The sequence below is a fragment of the Saccostrea cucullata genome, unplaced genomic scaffold (assembly GCF_032062105.1).
Source record: "Saccostrea cucullata isolate Sc308-1 unplaced genomic scaffold, CSIRO_AGI_Scuc_v1 ctg599, whole genome shotgun sequence".
NCBI classification, from domain to species: Eukaryota; Metazoa; Mollusca; class Bivalvia; order Ostreida; family Ostreidae; genus Saccostrea; species Saccostrea cuccullata.
Window position 1 is genome coordinate 643,431 of NW_026938938.1, and position 22,172 is coordinate 665,602.

General features: G+C 34.0%; 3 protein-coding genes across 4 annotated transcripts in view; 2 read left to right on the forward strand and 1 right to left on the reverse strand.

Moving 5' to 3' along the window:
• LOC134251912 (uncharacterized) overlaps positions 1-11,435 on the reverse strand; it is a 154,251-nt gene extending 142,816 nt beyond the window's left edge. Inside the window, exons 1-7 of one of the 2 annotated variants that reach the window (XM_062734333.1) lie at positions 11,391-11,435; positions 10,545-10,647; positions 9,803-10,415; positions 8,245-9,655; positions 7,865-8,110; positions 7,278-7,363; positions 7,011-7,183 (exon numbers count right to left, since the gene is read on the reverse strand). In XM_062734333.1, the coding sequence (XP_062590317.1) occupies positions 7,111-7,183; positions 7,278-7,363; positions 7,865-8,110; positions 8,245-9,655; positions 9,803-10,404 (2,418 nt within the window). In that variant the 5' untranslated portion in view covers positions 10,405-10,415; positions 10,545-10,647; positions 11,391-11,435 and the 3' untranslated portion in view covers positions 7,011-7,110. Of the gene's footprint in view, positions 1-7,010; positions 7,184-7,270; positions 7,364-7,864; positions 8,111-8,244; positions 9,656-9,802; positions 10,416-10,544; positions 10,648-11,390 lie in introns of those variants that run through there. The other variant, XM_062734334.1, reaches the window with a different exon arrangement.
• LOC134251917 (zinc finger matrin-type protein 2-like) overlaps positions 1-22,172 on the forward strand; it is a 49,192-nt gene that overhangs the window by 6,953 nt on the left and 20,067 nt on the right. The gene's annotated exons all lie outside the window — the stretch shown is intronic.
• Positions 11,423-17,299, forward strand: LOC134251914 (cilia- and flagella-associated protein 97-like). The gene is made up of 2 exons (XM_062734335.1): positions 11,423-12,521; positions 15,196-17,299. The coding sequence occupies exons 1-2, from the start codon at positions 11,517-11,519 to the stop codon at positions 15,550-15,552; spliced, it is 1,362 nt and encodes a 453-aa protein (XP_062590319.1). The 5' UTR covers positions 11,423-11,516; the 3' UTR covers positions 15,553-17,299.

Below are 22,172 nucleotides of genomic sequence, written 5' to 3' on the forward strand. Positions count from 1 at the left end.
TAACATTTGAACATTTTCAGCTTCTTCCTGCAGTTGTCCATATTGTACCAAATCTGAGGCACAAAGCATCTATGCATGAAGAACAAAAATTGTGAATTAACACTGACTTTCCGTTTTCTTTTGCTTTTTAGTTGTGGGGCTAAAACCACTAAAATTTATGCAATCTTTAAAAATCTTCTTCTTTACTCCTGGACATGTCAAACTGTTATATAATGTAAATAGCATTTTTTTTCTTTACCAAAAAAAAAAAATTCATGGCCCTGAAATCAGGGGTTCTAGAATTTTTATATGTCTTAATCAAATGTATGAAAATATTATTTCTTTGAAAAAAAAATTTTCTCTGCTCCTGTTTATTAAACCAAAAACTTTACATACGTTATGATGAGCAAGAGGCAAACCAAAATTGTGAATTTTATGGCCCCAGGACACAGGGTTCTGGTGTTGTAATCATCATTTAAAGTGAAAATACATGAATTCTTTGAAAGTCTTATTTTCATAGTTAAAAAATATTTTAAAAAGTGTATTTTTTGTTATAATGAGCAAGAGTGCCTTTTTTCAAAATATGTACTAAATTTTAAATACATTCATAACGCATTTCAAATTGTGTGGAGAGGGGACCCAGAAACAACCAATTAATATTAAAAAATGAATTCTCTAAAAAGGCTTCTTCTCTGCTTAGGTATTAAATAAACCTAAGTACATAGTTATGATGCTTATTCTTATAAAATTGTGAATTTTAATAGCCCCTGTTTTACATGTATAAGGGGGGGGGGGAACATAATCAATGATTATATAGTGAAAAAAAATTATTATTCAAAAATATTTTTCTCTCTCCTGGTTATTAAATAGATTAACTAAGTGCATGGTTATGATGAGTAAGAGTTCCTTTACCAAAATTTTGAATTTTAGGACCTCAAGGTCAGGGGTTCTGAGTGTAAAGGGGGGGGGTGTTTTGATTATATTTGAAAATAAAAATTTGAAAATCGGTTGTTCTTTGCTCCTAGGTATTAAATAAACTAAGTGCAAGTTATAATGAGGACCTTACCAAAATTTTAATTTTAAAGCAGCATTTTTGTCAAGAGGTTCTTGTGTTGGGGGGGGGGGGGGCTCTAGGGATTATATAGTGAAAACAGAATTCTTTGAATATTTTTCTCTGAAATAGGTATTAAATAAACAAAAAAATGAATAGTTATAATGAGCAATATAATTACCACAATTGTGAATTTTAGAACCACTAGGGTCAGGGTTTTACCAACTGAAGGTTGGTATATTGATTATAGTGAAATACATAAAATCTGTGATTTTTTCTCTGCTCCTGGGTTTTAAGAGTTGATTACCTATATAGGCTTTCAAACAGACTATTCCAAAATTGTGAATTTCAATACAGGGGTACCTAGACAACTATACCCTGAAAACATGAATTGTTTGAAATCTGCTCCTAAATATTAATTAAATTATAATCAAATATTTTTGAACACACAAGGGTCAGGGGTTCATGTGTTAGGGGCACTATCAGATTATTAAAGAATTTACTGATTAGTTGAAATGTATTTTTTGTTCCTCTGCCTTGTCAATGGGTTTTTAAGTAACCAACAAGCAACTGCTAAGTGTAAAATTGATATTGCCTCTTACAAAAGTGTGAAATTTTGGCTTAAAACAAAATCAAATTCAATCACTGGAAAGTTGTTGCATAATGCTCAGGTGACCTATAAGGCCCATGGGCCTCTTGTTCAAATTATGATCCCTGGGGGACTATATTGGAAAAATCATTAAAGAAATCTTCTCAAAAACAACAATGTCTTTTTTCTTGATAAGGAAGTATTATAAATTTTTTTTCAAAACTTCTGAAGTCAAAGGCTCAAAAACAATGCTATGGCCATTTGTGCGGTGTGCGGTGTGCGTTAACTTTTTAATTTTTGGGCCATTTAAGAACCCCTTGCCAATCATTGTCAAATTTGTTACAGGGTACTTGTGTCCAAGGGCTAAAATAAAACTAGGGTTGGGACCCTAAAACAAGGGGAGATAATCAGGAAAATAGAACCAAAAGTACTGGATTTTTAAAAAATCTTCTTCTCCAGAACCACCAGGCAGATTTTCACCAAACTTACATACAAGGTTCAGGTCTGTCTGAAGATTAAAAATTGTTCAAAAGGCATACCCTGGGGCAAAGTTTTTGTTTAATTTCAAAGTTGACCTAAATTTACACTTAATAAAAACGTTATATTTTACACTATAAGATAGGATCATCAAATTTTGTAAATTGATGCATTTTTGACTTCACATCATGTGAAACAAAAGTAGTTGCTGTGGTGACCTAACTTTTTAAATTTTGGGCTTTTGTTTTCAAATTGATTTGAAGGCATATTTTGGACACTTTAAGGCCTATGATCATCACACTTTGTAGTTGATGCATCTTGTTTTACAAGGTACAACTTAAAAGTAGGTCTGTGATACTTGTTGAATTTCATGGCTCAATCTAAAACATTTAATCCCATTATTTCAGAACTGAGAGGTTTAGATATACCAAATCTTGTATTGACCATCATGGGGCCTTTACATATTATATGATAAATATAGGTCAATTTTTACTTTTTGAATACTTCTGCATAATTTGTTTTCAAATTGTATAAAAGGTATATTTTGAAAACTTTAGACCTATGATCATCAAACTTTGTCATTACATCAAAGAAATTTGGGAATGTCCAAAAATTAGGTCACTGTGACCTAGTTTTGACATTTTATGGCTATATTTCAGTATCTTAGGTACTTTTTGGCTTATAATCATCAAACTTTGTTAGTTGATACAACTTGGGTTTTAAAAGAATGAGGTGAAAAAGTAGGTCACTGTGACCTAGTTTTGACATTTTATGGCTATATTTCAGTATCTTAGGTACTTTTTGGCTTATAATCATCAAACTTTGTCAGTTGATACAACTTGGGTTTTCGGAGAATGTCGACCAAAAAGTAGATCAATGTGACCTAGTTTTGACAATTTATGGCTAATTTTGATCTTAGGTACTTTTTGGCTTAGAATCAAAAACTTTGTCAGTTAATGAGAGTTTTCGGAAATGTCAACCAAAACGAAGGTCACCATGACCTAGTTTTGAATTTTATGGCTCTATTCACTTATCCTGGGTACTTATTGGCCTAGAATTGTTAAACGTTGTCAGTTGAGGCATCTTGGGTTTTCCGAGAATGTTGACCAAAAAGTAGGTCACAATGAAACTTTTGATTATCCAGGTACTTTTTGGCTTAGTTATCATGAAACATTGTCAGTTGATGCAGTGGGCCCTCTGAAAATGTTGACCAAAAAGGAGGTCAACTACACATTTTATGGCTATAAAGTATTGAAGTACTTTTTGGCTTAGAATTGTCAAAATTGTCATTTGATGCAACTTGGTTTTTTAAATAATACATGTAATTCACTGTGACCTAGTTTTGAAATTTTATGGTTATATCTTAGGTACTTTTATGCTTAGAATTATCAAAATGAGGCATCATTTTTTACGATCATTGTAGGTCACAATGACCTACTTTTAAATATGGAAAATAGTCATTGGCTCAGAATCATCAAACATTGTCCGAAAGATAAATTTTGTAAACTCGGAAAAAAAAAAAAGTCACGGTGACCTTTTTATGACATTTTAACTTTATTTAAGTATCTCTGGTACTTATTGGCTTAGAATCATCAAACTCTGATTGAAAATTTGATGCATCTCAAAAAATCCTTTTCCTCAAGAACCATTCAACCATAAAAAGTCACAGTGACCTACTTTAATATTTGAAACTTTCATTAGAACCATCAGTCTTTGTCAATTAATGCATTTATCCTCAGAAAGTTTCAAATCAAAAAGTAGGTCACTATGTCCAACAATTATGGTATTTTACAGCTATACTGAAAAATCATTAAAGAAATCCTAACTGGCAAAGAACATCAAACTTTGTCAATTCATGCATCATCTTGATAAGGAAGTATCCTATAAAGGTTTTTTTTTTATTTCAAATCATGACCCTTGGGAGTAGGATGGGGCCAAAATAGGGGATAAAATATTCAGGTTTTGAGATTGTAATTCTCCTATGATAAAGGCACAAAAAGTATCCTCAGCAGACCCAAAACTCACCTTGCATATTCTTACAAAATCTTTCAAACAAATCTCACGAACACGTCAGCTACGGTATTACTTTTCAGTATTAGTCGTATGAATATGGAACCATCCTCAGGTAGTGGAGATTCAAGTTTGTTCAAAACATGACCCTTGGGGAAGGTGGGGCTTCAAAGGTTTTTAGGTTACCTGAGTAAACTCAGGTGACCTATTGCTATCTGTTTTCGTCCGTCGTCGTGCGTTAACATTTGAACATTTTCGGCTTCTTCTCTGCAACCACTGAACCAATTTCAACCAAATTTGGCACAAAGCATCTATGGGTGAAGGGAAACAAAAATTCTGAATTTCATGATCCCTGCCCCCCTGGGGCCTGAGGAGTGGGGCCAAAACTACTAAAATTAATGCATTCTTTAAAAATCTTCTTCTTTACTTCTGGACATCAAGCGGTCAAACTGTTTGCATGATTGTAATCAGCATTGAGTCCTCTACCAAAATTGTGAAATTCATGGCCCTGGGGTCAGGGGTTACAGTGCTAGGGCGGGGCTAAATAAGTATATAGTGAAAGGGGTTCTAGTGCTAGGGCGGGGCTAAATAAGTATATAGTGAAAATGCATTATTTCTATGAAAACCATCTTCTCTGCTCCTGGTTATTAAATAAACCAACTAAGTACATAGTTATGATGAGCAAGAGTGCCTCTACCAAAATTATGAATTGTATGGCCCCAGGGTCAGGGGTTCTGGTGTTAGGCTCTATTAATTATATAGTGAAAATACATGAATTCTTTGAAAATCTTCTTCTCTGCTCCTGGGTATTAAATAGACCAACTAAGTGCATAGTTATGATGAGCAAGAATGCCTCTACCAAAATTGTGAATTTTATGGCCCCAGGGTCAGGGGTTCTGGTGTGTGTGTGTGTGTGTCGTTTATTTCGTTGGGGGGGGGGAAACTATTTTTGCGAAATTTTATGCCCACGAAAATTTGTGATTATATAGTGAAAATACATGAATTCTTTGAAAATCTTCTTCTCTGCTCCTAGGTATTAAATAAACTAACTAAGTGCATAGTTATGATGAGCATCAGTGCCTCTACCAAAATTGTGAATTTTTAGGGCCCCAGGGTTAGGGGTTCTGGTGTTAGGGCGGGGCTCTATTGATTATATAGTGAAAATACATGACTTCTTTGAAAATCTTCTTCTCTGCTCCTGGGTATTAAGCAGATGAACTATCTATATAGTTATTAACAAGGGCCTTAATCTTCCAGAATTGTGAATGTCAAGGCCCCAGGGTCAGGGGTACCATAGAGGCAGGGGGGGCTGTACTTATAGACTGAAAATGAATGAAGTTAATACCGTACAAGTGAAAATTTTAGCGAGACACAAATTAAGCGATATCTCTTAAAAAACTGGCACTTCATTTTTAGCAAGATGTAATTTTAGAGATTTTTAAATATTTACCAAAGAAGCTATTATAAATAAAATGCTTGAATTTTTAATGATATTCAATTTTAGTGATCTCAGCACCCTTGCTTATAATGCCAAGATTAAATCCTCAATAAAAATTCTACTTATATGATATTGAAAGTTTGCATAAAAATATACACACATTTTTTTGTTTACAAAAACATGGAGCAAAGACCTTTATTTCCTATCTAGCTTGTAACAAAACCTTTGATTGATTACAAAGTCGGGTGTAAATAACTGTGCACCCGACTTGAGCCGGGTGTAAATAAAACTTGACGTCACAATGCATGCATTCTCTATGATAAAAGCCAAATAACATGACGTCACGATGCATTTTAGATTGAGACACACTATGATGTTTACAAAGCATTTTTATGGGTACAAAGGAAATAAATTCGTTATCCAGGTGCAATCAAGGGTGTACGAGATTTACCCCAAGTTGTATTCCATACACCCTTCGGCCTCAGGGTGTATGGAATAAAACCTGGGGTAAATCCCCGTACACCCTTGATTGAACCTGGATAATATTAGTTATCCAGGTTCAATCAAGGGTGGAATACAACCTGGGGTAAATCCCTGTACACCCTTGATTGCAACCTGGATAACAAATTTATTTCCTTTGTACCCATAAAAATGTTTTGTAAACATCAGAGTGTATCTCAATCTATCGATTAGATAACTACGTATTACAATGCATCGTGACGTCATGTTATTTGGCTTTTATCATAGAGAATGTATGCATTGTGACGTCACGTTTTATTTACACCCGGCTCAAATCGGCTGCACGGATATTTACACCCGACTTTGTAACCAATCAAAGGTCGTGTTACAAGCTAGATAGGAAATAACTAATAGTATACAGTGGACCGCCAGATATCTGGATGCTTCAGTATCCGGACGATTTTACATTGGGACGGAATTTTTTCTAACGTTTTTTGTCTTGTTTAACTGGTAATTCAGATATCCGGACGCTTCACATATCCGGACAAATTATCTAGGAACCAAAGTGTCCGGATAAATGAGGCTCCACTGTACCTTCAAAGTACATGTACACTTCAATGACAAAACATTTGCATCTTTCCAAGAAATACCGGTACTTGAAGCCCATTTATGCAAGGGTCATATCACATGAATTAATACAGTGTACCACAATCCATCAGGACCTGTGTAGTTTATTGGTTCACTTGTTAGTTTCAAAGCAAATTGATACTCTGGATTTCTATAGCTAAGGTTTGAATCCCACTGTATTCCCACAAATGCCATATTATTTTTTAATTTAAAAAAAATTTCTGACATTTTTGGTGTAGTGGTTTTGGAGAAGAAGTTGAAAATGTGAAAAGTTTACAGATGGATAGACAGAGAGTCAGACACGGGACAAAATTTGATCAGAAAAGCTCACTTAAGCATTCAGCTCAGGTGAATAAATTTAAAAAATAAGCAAGTAAAACTCTCACCTTAAAAATTTAATGAACATCTTGATCAAAAAGGCATACTCATTGTATAAAAAGGAAATTAAAAACTACAGTAATCATTGAAAAAATCTGAAATTTAAAATATTTTATTGTCCTGAAACAAATCTTTGAAGTTGCTTCTTCCCTCATGCTGAGAGCTTGTAATGTACCTGAAACATTAACAAAAATGTTTTTACCAAATGATCACTTTTTTCTGTCTTAAAAAGCATAAAAACAAGGGAAAAATATATGAACACTCGTTACCTTCTTCTTTGCATGTTTTGTGCCTTAGCAGGACTTAACTTGGAAAACATCTGAAAAATGTCCTTTTCATAACCATCAGCATGACTCTGCAATGCAATTTTTATTAAGTTAATAATTATACTCTTCAGACTAAGTAATTATTGCTTCATTACTTCCAGTTATAATTGAAAGGAGCTTTATTTTCGTGTCCATGGCTTTACGTAACTTGTTTTAAAGAATTATCTTTATACTGTGTCTTGGAAGAGGTTCTCAATGAGTCCACAGAACATTAATCATTTTAACGAAAATTTAGATTGTACATGAATTTTGTTGACGTCAAGCAGTCCAAAATTATTATGTATTTTGTTCATCTCATAAAATTGTTGAAATATCCAAAAGAAGAGATTAAGTAAAATATTAATAAACATTTTGCAGATGATTGAAAATTGGACTGAACTCTTAAGTTTGTTTCATGATCCCGGACCTGGTGTCAAGAAAATTTTGGGAGTTTGTGAAATCAAAGACACTGAGAACAATTAGTGATTAACTGTATACATTATGTTATCATAGGCAATATCACTCAAAACCCTCTTTATAATTGCACTTACATCTTTTATAGGGGAGCATTTTTTCTTTTCACCATGAGGAACATCCATACACTCATAACTTTCCGGATCCTTTCCTGTTTTTGGTTGGATGGGCTTTTGTACTGGTGTCTGACTCTTGGTGCTGTCTGTACAGCTACACTCACTACTGCTGCTAGACTCTTGGATTTCCTCACATAATCTGTTAACCGAATCCTTCTCTGCTGTTGCATCTGTAGTAATGTCTTTCTCAGACACCACTGAAGACAGCTATATAAAGAAATCAGAGATGAGGCCTGGGTTTTTGCATAAAAACCCCATAAATAATTACATGTGCTTATCAAATATAAAAATGTATGTATATACATAATGAAGAAGTTGTTTGTGCTTTGTACTAGCAGTACCTGGCTGATTCCAGAGAGACAAGGCGAGATAGCCTCAGTATCGGAGGTCTCTTGACACTGTACAGCTCTCTGCATCCTGAGTATTGCTGTCATCAGAACTTTATTTGTTGGCTGGATGTCGTCTCCACTAGAAGAACTGTCGTCTGCGGTGAAATATAATGATGGCTCTTCTGTATTGCAATTGTTGTCGATTTTGTTTGGAGATTCCGAGATAAGCTTGTCAGCATCCATTCTTCCTACAGGACTTTTAACCTTTTTTGTTGTTTTACAAGGCTTTGGGGACTTATTTTTCACAACTTGTTGCTTTGTTCTCTTTGTTCTTGCTTTCCTTTCATCAGATGAACTAGACCTTTCCAAATTTCTTTTTGTCCTCTTGTCCTGATGACATCTTGGTTTTTTCACTACATTTTCCTTTGTCTCTGTGGAAGACTCTGACATTTCACTCGGATAGTGAAGATCTTTTTGTTTTTTACCCTTCCTTCTCTTTTGTGGCAGTAAAGCAAAATTTTTCATAGAGTAAGAAGACTTATTTTTCATCACTTTGCCATCCCCTCTCTCTGATAAACAGGCACCATCTTCTGGAATAGTCTCCTTCACATTCTCTGTACCATGCATCCTCTGTAATTTCTCAGACAGTACATTCATGTATCTCTCCACTCCATCCTGGATATTGGGACTCGCAACAGACTCAGCTCCAGATGAAACGGATTCTGTTAATGGCATGACAGACAAGGAATCTGTGTCAGAAGAGTGTTTTTCATCTTTTCTTTTCTCTGAATCTAAACCATCTTGCCCTCTCTTCTTTCTCACAGACCCTGTTCTGGAGGTAGATTTAGGGGATTCTGCTTTGTTCTTTTTAGGAGTTTTCTTGGCTTCTTGTAGTTTTTGCTCTACCAGAACTTCATTCATGTGAGGAGTGATTAGAAATCCTCTTTCCTGCCTTTCCTCAGTCTGAGGTGTAGTTATAGCTGTTGGGGAATTTTTAGATCCTTCAGACAAGGGAGATAATAATTTACCATCATCTTTTCTTTCTTTTATTTGTTTGGCCCCCTTTTTCTTCTTAATTTCTCTGTTTTGTGGAATCTTAAACTCTGAATTTTTTTCATTAGATTGTTGAATGCTCTCATTAGTTGTCTCATTCACACTGGCCTGCTTCCAATCGTCGGGGATGTATCTATTCTGATTTGTATAAATATCCTCTTCCTCGACACACAACCCATAGCTGGCTATTTTTTCAAAGTCATACATGTCATCATCTGTTCTGCATAATAACTGTACACTGTTGTCTTCATCATCAGAGTTAGCTGTGTTAAAGTCACCTGAATTGGTCTGGGGTGGCAATGTGGATGATAACTCATTTTCAGGAGACCCAAATGATACTCTGTTCCTTGCTTTTAGCCTTGGAGCATCTCTGACAAAAATATATACATCTATTTTATATATGTTATGAAAATATTTTGCAAAAATATTTTTCAAGCTATGAGAATGAACAGAAACTTGTCATTAACAAAATAATACATAATTTTTTATTTTTAAAACATGATATGAATAAACTTACCCGCTTGGTTTCAGGATTCCATGTACACCCATTTGACTCTTTGTTGATTTGGCCTTTTTCTTATTATTTGAATCAGGAGGGGAGGAATCACTCCAAAGATCTGTTGAACCCATACTTGGTCGTCCTTTCCAAGGAATAGTTTTCCTACCTTGATTTGTTGGGACATCTTTTACAATGTCTGTGCTACATCTTCTCTTGTTCAATGCTTCCCTTGTTTCATCTATGGAATCCTCAGAATTTTCAGTGTGTGATATTCCCTTTTTTTCTGTCTGGCTATCAGTTTGGATCTGTGTTAAAACAGGTGAAACTTTACCCCCACTGTCTTTGATTCCTTTTGTTGCTAACATACTTGTAGAATTTTTTATGCTTTGAGACTTTTTCTGTTGCTTCACTTGAATATTCTTCTTAAATTTAGGTGGTGATAATACAGTCTTGGTGTAACATTGCTTTTCTGCAATATCCATTCTTTTCCACAGCTCTTTTATTTTATGATTAATTTGAGATTTGCTCAAAAATGGGTATTTCACCTGCAATTTAGCTTTTTGTTCATTGCAAAATACTTGAAAACTGATTTTCTGGGTTGTACAGGCACTCTTATCCATATTTTTGGAACCTGCAATGCAATTTTTAAATTTATATTTTAATTGTTTTTTCTGCTACCCTGGTACTTGATCTTTCTTTGAACTAATTCTGACTTTGTATTTCGTTTTGTGCTGCTTATCAATGAGAGTGTTAACTTTACTTGCAATACAACTTGTGTAATTAAAAATCTCTGATACTGGAACATCAAGGGTTTATGTAACTGATCCTGCTGTCCCTCAGATTTGTAGTTCCAATATTTGCATCTGTTGATCTGGAAAAAAAAAGGATGTGTCACATCAAGTATTATTCTACTGTACAGTAAATATGCCTTCTAATATCTTAATATCATTTCTTGATGATCACTTTCAAGCCTAGTATGGATATTTCAAATCTTGAATTATTTTTAAGACTCCATGGTATTAGAAACTGGTAACCTTAAATTCTTTTACCACGAAATTCATCAGAAAAAGAATAGTTATGTGTACATAGTCTTTTCATCTTTAATTATTAGGCCTAATGTTTGTCTGAACTTTGTTATATGTGCATTGTCATTGTGCAAGAAATTAAAGGTTAGAGCCAGCATCTGAAACATTCAGGTCAATAGCCTATTGCACCTATAAATCATTGGTCTGATCTTTTTGGTTAAATATTGGCTGAAACGCTTCATGTCAGTAAAACTTCTCTAGAATAAAACATATAGGCCTTGATGTATCATCGATACAACTCTGATCAATGATTATGAAAATTAGGTGAAAAAAAGTTAAAACATTGTATGAAATCTGCTCAAAACACTTTCCTAACTTTATTGAGGCGAGCTAAAAGAGGTCTAATATACGGCCTAGAGAATGAGTGGATGAAAGTGTATTTATCAAAGAGCACATTTAAGAAAATGTCATAAGTAATTAGTCTGATAACATTGGATTTAAAGTATACGGGCATACTTTCACCCAACATTTGATATTTAAAGTATTTCATTCAGCTCAAACATGATAATGTTAATTTTTACCGCCTTCTCCGACTTCGCAGGATTTCGCTTTAACTCTCGCGAGATTTCGGTCAATGACGTCACAGTGTTGCTATCAAACAACTGTGGAAATGATGAACAGGTGAAAATATTAAATTATCAATCATTATGGCATCTGTGATCAAAACGAGTGCAGGTGAGAGGGTCGATTTTGATTTTTTCGACACACCTAGAAACAAACTTGACGATTCTTTGGAATCGTTAAACGAGGACAACAGAATTTTCGAAGTGCCACCGGATGAAAAGGGCAATGAAAAACATGGCGACGTAAGCTTCAGGGCAAAAGAAAAGAAATATTCTAGTTCAGAATCGAGTGGCAGTGAGGTTGACAGTGATATAGAATCTGAATCAGATATATCATACAGCTCTGGTGGCTCTACATCACGAGTACAGATTAAAAACAAGGGAAAGAAAAGTATAAGAAAAGCAGATTCAGATAGTTACTCGAGCGATTCTAGTGCTTATTCAGATGAATCTTCTGGTGAGGAAAGCAGAATCATCGAGGAGGAACGAAAGAAAGCTCAGAAGAAGGGATCAAGATATAACCGACCTGATGACAAATCTAAAGAAGCATGGGGACATGGGATTGAGAGGATAAATATAACAAAGAAAACGCCATCATCTGAAGATCTGTCAAATCAAAGGAAAGATAAAAGGTCAGCTAGTGGTAAGTCAGGTTCAGACAGTGAAATGACTGACGTTTCTCCTCTGCCATCACCAAGAGATTTAGACAATGGACATGTGCAATACTCTAATCAAGTTAATCATGACTCTGGTGAGGTCCAACTTCAAAGCAAGCAGCTGGACTTGAGCATATTAATGGAAGCTGTCTCAGAAATTGATAAACAGCAACGGATAAAGAGCAATAGGAGGGTCATGTTTGAGCCCCCCAAACCCCAGAGTAGTGAAAAGTCTAACTTCACTTTTGATACTCAGAGGGTAAAGTTTATTGAGAAAGAAAACCAAAGACTTTTGAAAGAAATTATGAGGCATATAGGACCAAATCAAGGAAAGAAGAAGGGGCCACGTGATCCTACACTCAGTGTGCAGCGCGTTACTCCCTCAGCAATTAATAGACAAAGAGAACAAAGGAGAATAGAAATGGAAAACATGGTAACTATCTGTACTCCTCATTGATATTAACCCTGTGTTCTATTTAGTATGCTTTATTTAGAATATAATATATATTTCCAACAGTTGGTAAAACAGATATACCCAGTATTTTTGCATGTTGCTTGTTAATTGAAAGGATTGAGAAATACTGATAATTTAACTGTTATACAACTTTTACATTTCTTATGATTATTCATATAAATTTACTTGTGTAAAAAAACTAATTATATTTGTTTAATACAGTGGTCAAAAATCAATAATACTTCATAGCTTAATGTACATGCTTTGTCAGTATTAATTTCTGCACAATTTACTAAGTTAATTCATCGAGTTTAAAATTTAGCTTCAAAAGGCTTAAGGGATCAAAAGATCTATACTATTACCGTGAATAGTTAAATTGAAGTTTGTTGTTTACATTTCTTATTCTGAAGATAAAAGACTTTAAACACCTTAGAAAAAAGAATATCATATTAGTTTTGAATCTTGAAGAAAGGGCTTAGTCTATATTGCAAATTGTTCATCACTTAAATAATGATCTCACCATTTTCTACAGAAAAGTCTCAGATTCTATTTATTATGACTATGAATACATTGTACTACCTATATATATATATATATATAAGATATAAATTGATAAGTGCACAGTTGGTAACAGAGCAAGGCAGTCAAGTACATGTAATCATTAAAGCAAACACATGTAAAAGAAGATTCAAATTTTGATATATAGAAAATATGCTCCTCTTAAGGGATTTAATGAAAGAAATTTTTTTTTGGAACATGTATTTTGTTATGCGATTTGGTTCTTATCCAACCACAAAATATAAATGTGTATTTTAATGTTCTAGTTTTTTGAGTCATTATGCATACATACATTGCTTGTATTTGTATTGCAGAATTCTTTTTTTTTTTTTTTAGTAGATTAATCAATTCAAGTTTACTGAGACATCATCTCTGTTGCTGTGATGGCAGCAAGTCTTGTCAAATAATTGCTAGGTCTCTTAAAAGGACGGTTCACAGAGTTCCTGTGATTTATGACTGAACAATTTAAATAAGCATGGAAACCAATTGTCTGTTCCATTAATACAAAATGAGTTTGATGAATAGACCTAAAAGGCCTAAATTTGCTCATGCTTATAATTTCTAAATCAATAACTCTACAGACATGCTAGACAACTTAAGATATATAAACTTCTGGGTAAATAGGAACTATATTTGAACAGTATGGCTGTTGTGGTAATCGATTTTAGGGAGATATAAACATATATCAACCCGTCTATCCGTGGATTTAAAAAGGTTTTAAAAGGATCAAGAAGGTCCTTAGGTTGATTTAGTGTAGGCATACTAGTGCTTTATATTGGACATGCTTTAATGGACAGAATTGTACATTTAGAACCATATATATACGATGTATATTACGATGAACTTCTAGTCAACTCAAGATCAGTAAATTTATGTAGAATCAAAGGGAGGGGGGAATTAAATAGTTACTGCATTTTGATTCTTGATTGAGAAGGTTCCAAACATATTACATGTACATACATATTTAAAACATGTATTATTGCAATGTGTATTTGATTTGACATGCTATTATTCAAACCTGTAACAGGTTTTCATCTCCTGTTGCCATGGTAATGCAATGGGCTTTGTTGCTTAACTACTGGGGAAAAATAGACTAATTCCATAAGTACTCCATCAGTGTCATTATATGAGTGGTTATGAAAAGATTTATACCTGAGTAAACTTGCAGAGTAGCCTCAATCGTTTATATTTGCTGAACATGACAATTTAATACTGGGAAGGTATATCTGGGAATAGATTGATTGTACCGGTAATACAATTAAGTTGCAGTCTTGCAGAGCTATAGGTTGACAGGTACAAAATAAATCAATTTATTACATTTTTACCCGTGATATACTGTAATTTATTCATTGAATAAAAATGATATCCTGTCACAGTGTGAAAGGATATCAAAATGATATCCTGTCACGGTGTGATGAATATCAGAAGTGCAGGAAAACTCTCGATTTCCCTTCCCATAAGAAAGATTGTTGTAAAAAAAACTTCCTTGACATAACATAAGATAGATGGAAATAAATAAACCATTCTGACAGCGAATAAAACTGTAAAAAAATTACCAAAAATATGTTGCTAAATCCATGTTTACAGTGTTTTCACCTCACTTAGCTATAAGGTCTCAACCGCTCAACTATGATGTCATGTAGCCTATCATTGTAATACAAAAGGGCAGAGGCAAAGGAAAAATCAAAGATTTTTGTTTTAAAATGTAATAAACAGAAAATTCAATGTTTTGTAGTTGAATATGGAATTTATTTCACTCGTGAGACAGGATTTTTTGATATTTTCACTCGTGCTTCGCACTCGTGAAAATATCAAAAATCCTGTCCCACTCATGAAATAAATTCCATATTCAACTACAAAACATCGAATATCCTCTATATACATGTGTACATACAGACATGTTGTGTTCTACATTTTATAGATTTTTTTTAGCTCAATTATAACTGGAATAGATTAGAAAAGTCAAAGAAGTAAAAGAATTTGACAAATGTAAGAGTGTCCTGTAAACATAAAAGAACATGATTATTTTTTCGTAGATTTGAAAGTATGATAGTGTCTACATTTCTTAAATTGCATTAATTTTCTTTATTTCCAGCAATTCTTGCAAAGACTACAACACACAGGTCCCACCAAAGGCTTATCACGAAAGCAACAACTCAAAGATTACAAGCACACATTGCTTCACGGAGTTCCAATAGCAGCCATGCACAGCTCACCTGTCTCAAACCATACCTATGTGGGCGGAAATACAACCCTGGGCTCTACCATGGGAAGCACAGGTCAAAGGTCAAGGCCAAGTAGTGCTAAATCTAATGCAAGCACAATCAGGTCTCGCCCTGGGAGTGCAAAATCCGTAGCCAGTAGCATTGTTAGTCGCCCATGCAGTGCAAAATCCACTTCAAGATCTATCCATAATCGTCCTGCCTGGAATGATCGTTTTGCTTACTCTTAAGATTTGAATACAGATGTAATGTTGTAAGATGTTTTTCTGTATGCCTTTTCCCCTCCTGTAACAGAATTTTTTAAAAATAAGTGTTTGGTACATGTATATAAATAGGGGTGTGGAATATACCTATGGTATACCAGAATGCTCAGATATTTTTGTACAAGGTACAGCTCAATTATTATTATGAGTAAGTTTATTTTTATGTAGAAAACTGCATTCACTGATTGTAATATAATTAGTAATCTTGATCTGCAAGTGCAAAATCAACAGCCAGTGATGTGCAAAATTTACTGCAAAATCAACAGCCAGTGATGTGCAAAATTTACTTCAAGTGTCCACAGTCCCAAATTGGAATGACCTTTTCCTTATTCTCAAGATTTAAACAAAAAATAAAATTTCATGTGTTGAACTACATTAAAAATGTTTGCCTTCATGATGAAATTTTTTTTGTTTATATGTACAGAGAGATGGAGAATATACTTGAAAATGCTCAGAATTTTTTTATGAATTGAAAGGTTCATAATGCAGCTGACTGCTCAATTGTTATCAAATTGATAATGATTAGGAAAATGATTTTGTATTTACTGAATATTACATGGTTTATTGTCAACTGTTTCTAGTATTATTTTTAATTTTTAAAGAGGGTGAACAACTCTCAATGCAATGAAGTTGTCTCATAATATTCCAAAATTTTTTTTTTTAAAGTTCCAGCATTTGTTTTTGCATTGGTTCATTTCATCATGGTCAAATTTCTATAAATAGCATTTATGTAGTTATTACTTAGCTTAGTTTGGTGCAAGTTGACATCTAGAAAGGAATTACTTTTTGTATGTGTATTTTTTTCTCATATAGGAAAATTTCCCCATGAATTCTCTTGTATAAAGCAGTATCTGAAGATTGATGTACATTTTATTGTTTTGTATCTTAGATTAATCAAGTGCTTTTCGTAAGAATTGGGTGTTTTTATACAAGCTGTAAAACTGTTTACAGAATTTGGATATTGTTAATTTATTTTCATGTAATGTAAGTCGATAAGTCATGTTATATGTCTTTCATTGTATAGGGTTGTCATTGATAGATCTGATATTAATTAATATGTTATATGTTAAATAGTACATGTATTACAAAATCCTTAATTCTTTCAAGATACATTTAATGAGAATGCATTGAACATCACAGATATTGAATAATTCAAATGGTAAGCAGTTGTAAATTTAAAAACTGTGTTTTAGCTGCTATCTAGAGTAAATAGATAACAATCATGCACCGATATGCATATTAAGCTTTATTTGTACAGTATTATTATTTTCTATTTTGCTAAAAGCTATGGACTAATTAAAACTGTATGGTTTGTACTTAATTAAGACACATGGGGTGATAATGGAAACTATATATAAATTCTGCAGAATTACCACAAAATAAAAAAATACCTTGCTGTAAAAGTTTTGATACATATCATTTATCATGTTTTTTTTTTTATGTATTGATAAATAAATCCTGAATTTCTATCAATGATGACCCTGTTTTATTTTATACATTTTCTAAATGTTACAATGTGTTTGCTCAGATAAGTGGTTGTCAGATTCAGGTTTTGTGATGTAGTTTACCAGGGTAAGGGACTTAACTCTGTAAATATTTTTGTGAATAGAGTCAACTTTCATAGAGAAATGAAAAGTCATTGAATTATTCGTCATTTGTGAATAGTCAACTTTAGCAAAGGATTTTTCTTTCAAATAAAAAAATACTAAAAGGTTCTCCTAGTTTTTAATTTCTCCACAGCTACTAATTGTGACTTGGCTAATTGAAATGCCAAAAAAAAAAAAAAAAATGTACCTTTAAGAGGAAGTGGTCTTGTACAATTTTTATGCCCCCCTTCGAAGAAGGGAGGGCATATTGCTTTGGTGCTGTCTGTCGGTCCATTTAGTTTCCGTTCATTTTCTTCGCAACTGTTGCACATACTGAAATGAAATTTGGTATACAGATATATCACATAAATATCTTGGTCAATATCACATGAATATCTTGGTCAAGTTCTGTTTTAGGTACGATCACACCATTTTTGACAGAGTTATGTCCCTTGGACTTAGAAAAATTCCAATTATTTGCAGTTTCCATTTATTTTCTTTGCAGAGGTTGCACATACCAAGATGAAATTTGGTATACAGATTTCTCAGATAAATATGTTGGTCAAGTTCTGTTTTGGGTACAATCGCGCCATTTTTGACAGAGTTATGCCCTTTGGGATTTAGAAAAATTCCAATTTGGAGGGAGGGGGGCATAAGTGTTTTACAAACATCTCTTGTTAAAATATTATTTTTTATAAATAAGGAAAAATATATCTTTTTCATGAAATTTTTAATTTAATTAAATATTTTAAGTATTAAACAGACATTAATTTCTCACCTAAAATTTTGAGTTCTCCAAATTTTTTTTATTTTTAGTACTCACCTAGACACATTTTTGCAGTCATATGCTTCAAGGAAAATGTGTATTGCAAATTTGTTAGAAGTTTATTAAATACGAGATATAACAAATTATAGGTATAGTGAGGTACATGTATATTCACAAGTCCCCAAGAGTTAGTTTATATATATATATGTATCCAAGTGTTACTGTAATGAAGTTTTTAATTGTGCTTATCTATAGAACTGTAGCTCTCTGCTACTGATAATGCTTTATTTGTCTGAGTTCTGCAGATAAGTTTTTCTTTGACTGTAATATCTGCCCCTGTTTGTTGTCATGCATCAATTGACAACTCTGGAACCTTTTCTGATGATGACACAAGCAAGAGGCCAACGAGCCTTAATGGGCACCTGAGTATAATACAACAAACTAAGCTGATAGATGAAGCTATGTTGCCCAAGAGGAAAAGAAAGAGAGTGGTCAGGGATCAAGAAGTCTAATACTCAGTTTAAATCTTGATGTAGATCTACCTACTTGTCTGTACTTCTAAGAAATATCAAAAAGTATAGAACAGAACACTAAGGTTTAGGTTACATGAGTGATTTTCATTGATTCCTCTTATGGCAACTGCACGTTGTACACAAGTACACCGTATTCATGTAGACCATGTGCGGCTGTACACAGGTATAGGTCATAGAACTCATGGCTCCTGGTTCCTGCTATCCTTGCCTCATATTTTCATGACAAAGTGGATTTGCCTCTCTGATTTGTGTTGGAATACTTGAATGTTCCATACATCTACCCCCTCCCCCAGAACTGAGCTCCTTTCTGTACAGCAATATATACTAGTATGTAACTGTTGGATACCATGAATATTGCTATCCTCTTAGCCAAAGTAGCCATAAAATTGTTCCCTTTATCGTATGTTGAACAATGAGGTAATTAAGAACTGCTGGAGTGTCTTTGCATTTTTGTCCCCCTCTTTTGTGAAAGCAGGGGGGCATTAAATCTCATTCATCTGTCTGTCTGTCTGTCCATCCGTCACAAAAAGTTTAACCTTGGTCATATCTTTTGAATGAGAAGAGATAGACTTTCATATTACACATTTATATTACCTGTGACAAAATCTTTCTAAAAACTTTATGATTTTTTTATCCCATGACCTTGACATTGAAGTTTGACCTACTTTTAAAAAATTAAACATTACATTGAATTGGCCATAACTTTTGAATGAGAAGAGATAGGGCTTTCATATTTCACTTGTATATCACCTGTGACAATACCTTTCTAAATACTTTATGATTTTTGACCTTGTGACCTTGACATTGAAGTTTGAGCTACTTTTCAAAAACTTTAACCTTGGTCATAACTTTTGAATGAGAACATATAGTGCTTTCATATTAGAACTGTTTATTGCCTGTGACAAGACCTTTCTAAATACACTATGATTTTCTGACCTCATGACCTCGATCTTGAAGTTTGACCTACTTTTAAAAAATAAAGTCTTAAAATTGGTCATGACTATTGAATGAGAAGAGATGGGGCTTTCATGCTAAACCTGTATATTGCCTATGGCAAAACCTTTCTAAGCACACTATGATTTTTAACCCTGTGACCTTGACTTTGAGGTTTGACCTATTTTTCAAAAACTTGAACCCTGGTCTTTTGTCTTTTGAATGTGAAGACATTGGGCTTTCTTATTAAATCTGTTGATTGCTTGTGACAAAACCTTTCTATATGCACTATGATTTTTTTTATTCTTGTGTCCTTGTCCTTGAAGTTTGACCTAGTTTTAGAAAATGTGAATTTTTCCTTATAACTTTTGATTGAGAAGAGATAAGGCTTTCATATTTGACATGTGCATTACCTGTGACAAGATATTCCCGAGCATGCTATGATTTCTTTGAAACACTGATGACCCCGTATGGCAATATAATGAAGATTAAACTTCTCTTAAATGCAAATTAGTATGTTGGCACCCAAAGTAGAGTCTTCTCACAAGAAATACGATTGTGAAATATGAAAGCCCTAGCATCACCTGTTCAAAAGTTAAGGCCAAGGATAAGTTTTTGAAAGGTAGGTCAAAAACCAAGGTCAAAGGGTCAAAGTTGTTGGTTTCATGAGAAAGGTCTTGTCACAAGTATTATATATTTGAAAAATAAAAGCCCTAGCCCTTACCATCCAAAAGTTATGGCCAAGGTTAACGTTTTTTAAAAGTAGGCCAAACTCCAAGGTCAGGGGGTCAAAGTTCTTGATATCCGATGAAAGGTCATGTCACAAGGATTAAATATTTGAAGTAAGAAAGCCCTAGCCCTAACCCTTCAAAGTTATGGTCAAGGTTTATTTTTTTAAAGAAAGTAAGTCAAAACCCCAAGGTCAATGCCAAAGGTCAAAGTTCTTGATATCCAATGAAAGTTCTTCTCACAAGGATTACATATGTGAAGTATGAAATCCCTAGCCCTAACTATTCAAAAGTTTTGGCTAAGGTTAAAGTTTTTAAAGAGTAGGTCAAACTCCAAGGTCAAGGTCAAAGTTCTTGATATCCAATGAAAGGTCTTGTAACAAGGATTAAATAAGTGAAGTATGAAAGCCCTAACCCTTCAACATTATGGTCAAGATTTGTTTTTTAGTCAAACTCTATGGTCAAGGTCAAAGGGTCAAAGTTCCAATGAAAGTACTTCTCACAAGGATAACATATGTGAAGTATGAAATTCCTAGCCCTTACCGTGAAAAGGTTATGACCAAGCATAAGGTTTTGAAAGGTAGGTCAAACTCCAGGGTCAAAGGGTCAAAGTTGTTTGCTTCATAAATCAGGTCTTGTTACAAGTATTACATATTCGAAGTATAAAAGCCCTTACCGTTGAAAAATTATGGCGAAGGTTAAAGTATTTAAAAAGTAGGCCCCACTCCAAGGTCAAGTTCAGAGGGTCAAAGTTATTGACATCCAGTGAAAGGTCTTGTCACAAGGATTACATATTTGAAGTATAAAAGCCCTTACCGTTGAAAAATTACAGCCAAGGTTAAAGTATTTATAAAGTAGGCCCCACTCCAAGGTCAAGGTCAGAGGTCAAAGTTATTGACACCCAATGAAAGGTCTTGTCACAAGGATTAAATATACATGTTTGAAGTATGAAAGCCTTAGCCTTAACCCTTCAAAAGTTATGGCCAATGTTAAAGTTTTTTTCATAAGTACGGAAATTTTCATGGTATCCAATGAAATGTTTTGCCACAAAAAATACATATGTGAAATATGAAAGTACTAGTATCTACCGTTTAAAAGTTGTGGCCAAAGTAAAAGTTTAAAATTTTTGTGTGAAAGTGGGTCAAACTCCAAGGTCAAGGTAAAAAAGTCACATTTGGTGGTACCCAAAGAAGGATATTAAATAAGTGAAATATGAAAGTCATAGCTCCGCTAAATCAAAAGTTATGAACAAGGTTAAAATTTTTGTGACGGACAGACGGACGGACAGCTAGACAGACTGACGGACGGACAGGCGAATGAGATAATGTCCCCTCGTTTTCGCGAAAGCGGGGGACATAAATAGGGTTTGGTCATGAAAAAATCTTCTCAAGAACCACTGGCCCAAAAAAAGCTGAAACTTATGAAACATCCTGGGATAGTATAATATTATTATACTCTATACTGTTCAAATCATGACCCCCAAGGGTAAGATGGGGCCACAATAGGAAGTCTAATGTTTACATTGATATATGCATGAAAAGGAAAAAAAATCTTTTAAAATCTACTTCTCAAAAATCAATGGGCCAGAATAGCTGAAACTTATGTGGAAGGATCCTGGGATGGGATGTATTCTAAATTGTCCAAATCATGACCCATCTTATAATAAAAGGGAATATCTAGTGAAGAACAGCATGCATGGACAAAGTTACTCAGGTGAGCATTGTGGTCCATGTGTCTCTTGTCACAATTTTATTTTCTTCTCCAGAGCTACTGAGCCAATTTCAAACTTGACCCAGATTATCCTTTGGTGAACTGGATTCAAGTTTGTTCAAATGAATGACCACGCTTTCCTCCAAGGAGGGGGGGGGTATTCACAAAATAGCGTAGACTTTAAAAGCTATATTCTCACGAACCAATGGACCAGGAAAGATGAAACTCATATGGAATTATTGTCAAATATTGTAGATTCAAGTTTTATCAATTCCCCTGGGAGTTGGATGGGGCCCATAATGGACAATGAAACATTTATATAGAAATATTG

Excerpts from the sequence above, each read along its gene's own strand:
- LOC134251914 (XM_062734335.1), top strand. The coding sequence starts at position 11,517 with ATGGCATCTGTGATCAAAACGAGTGCAGGTGAGAGGGTCGATTTTGAT. Across the intron at positions 12,522-15,195 it reads GAATAGAAATGGAAAACATG|CAATTCTTGCAAAGACTACA; the intron begins GTAACTATCTGT and ends CTTTATTTCCAG.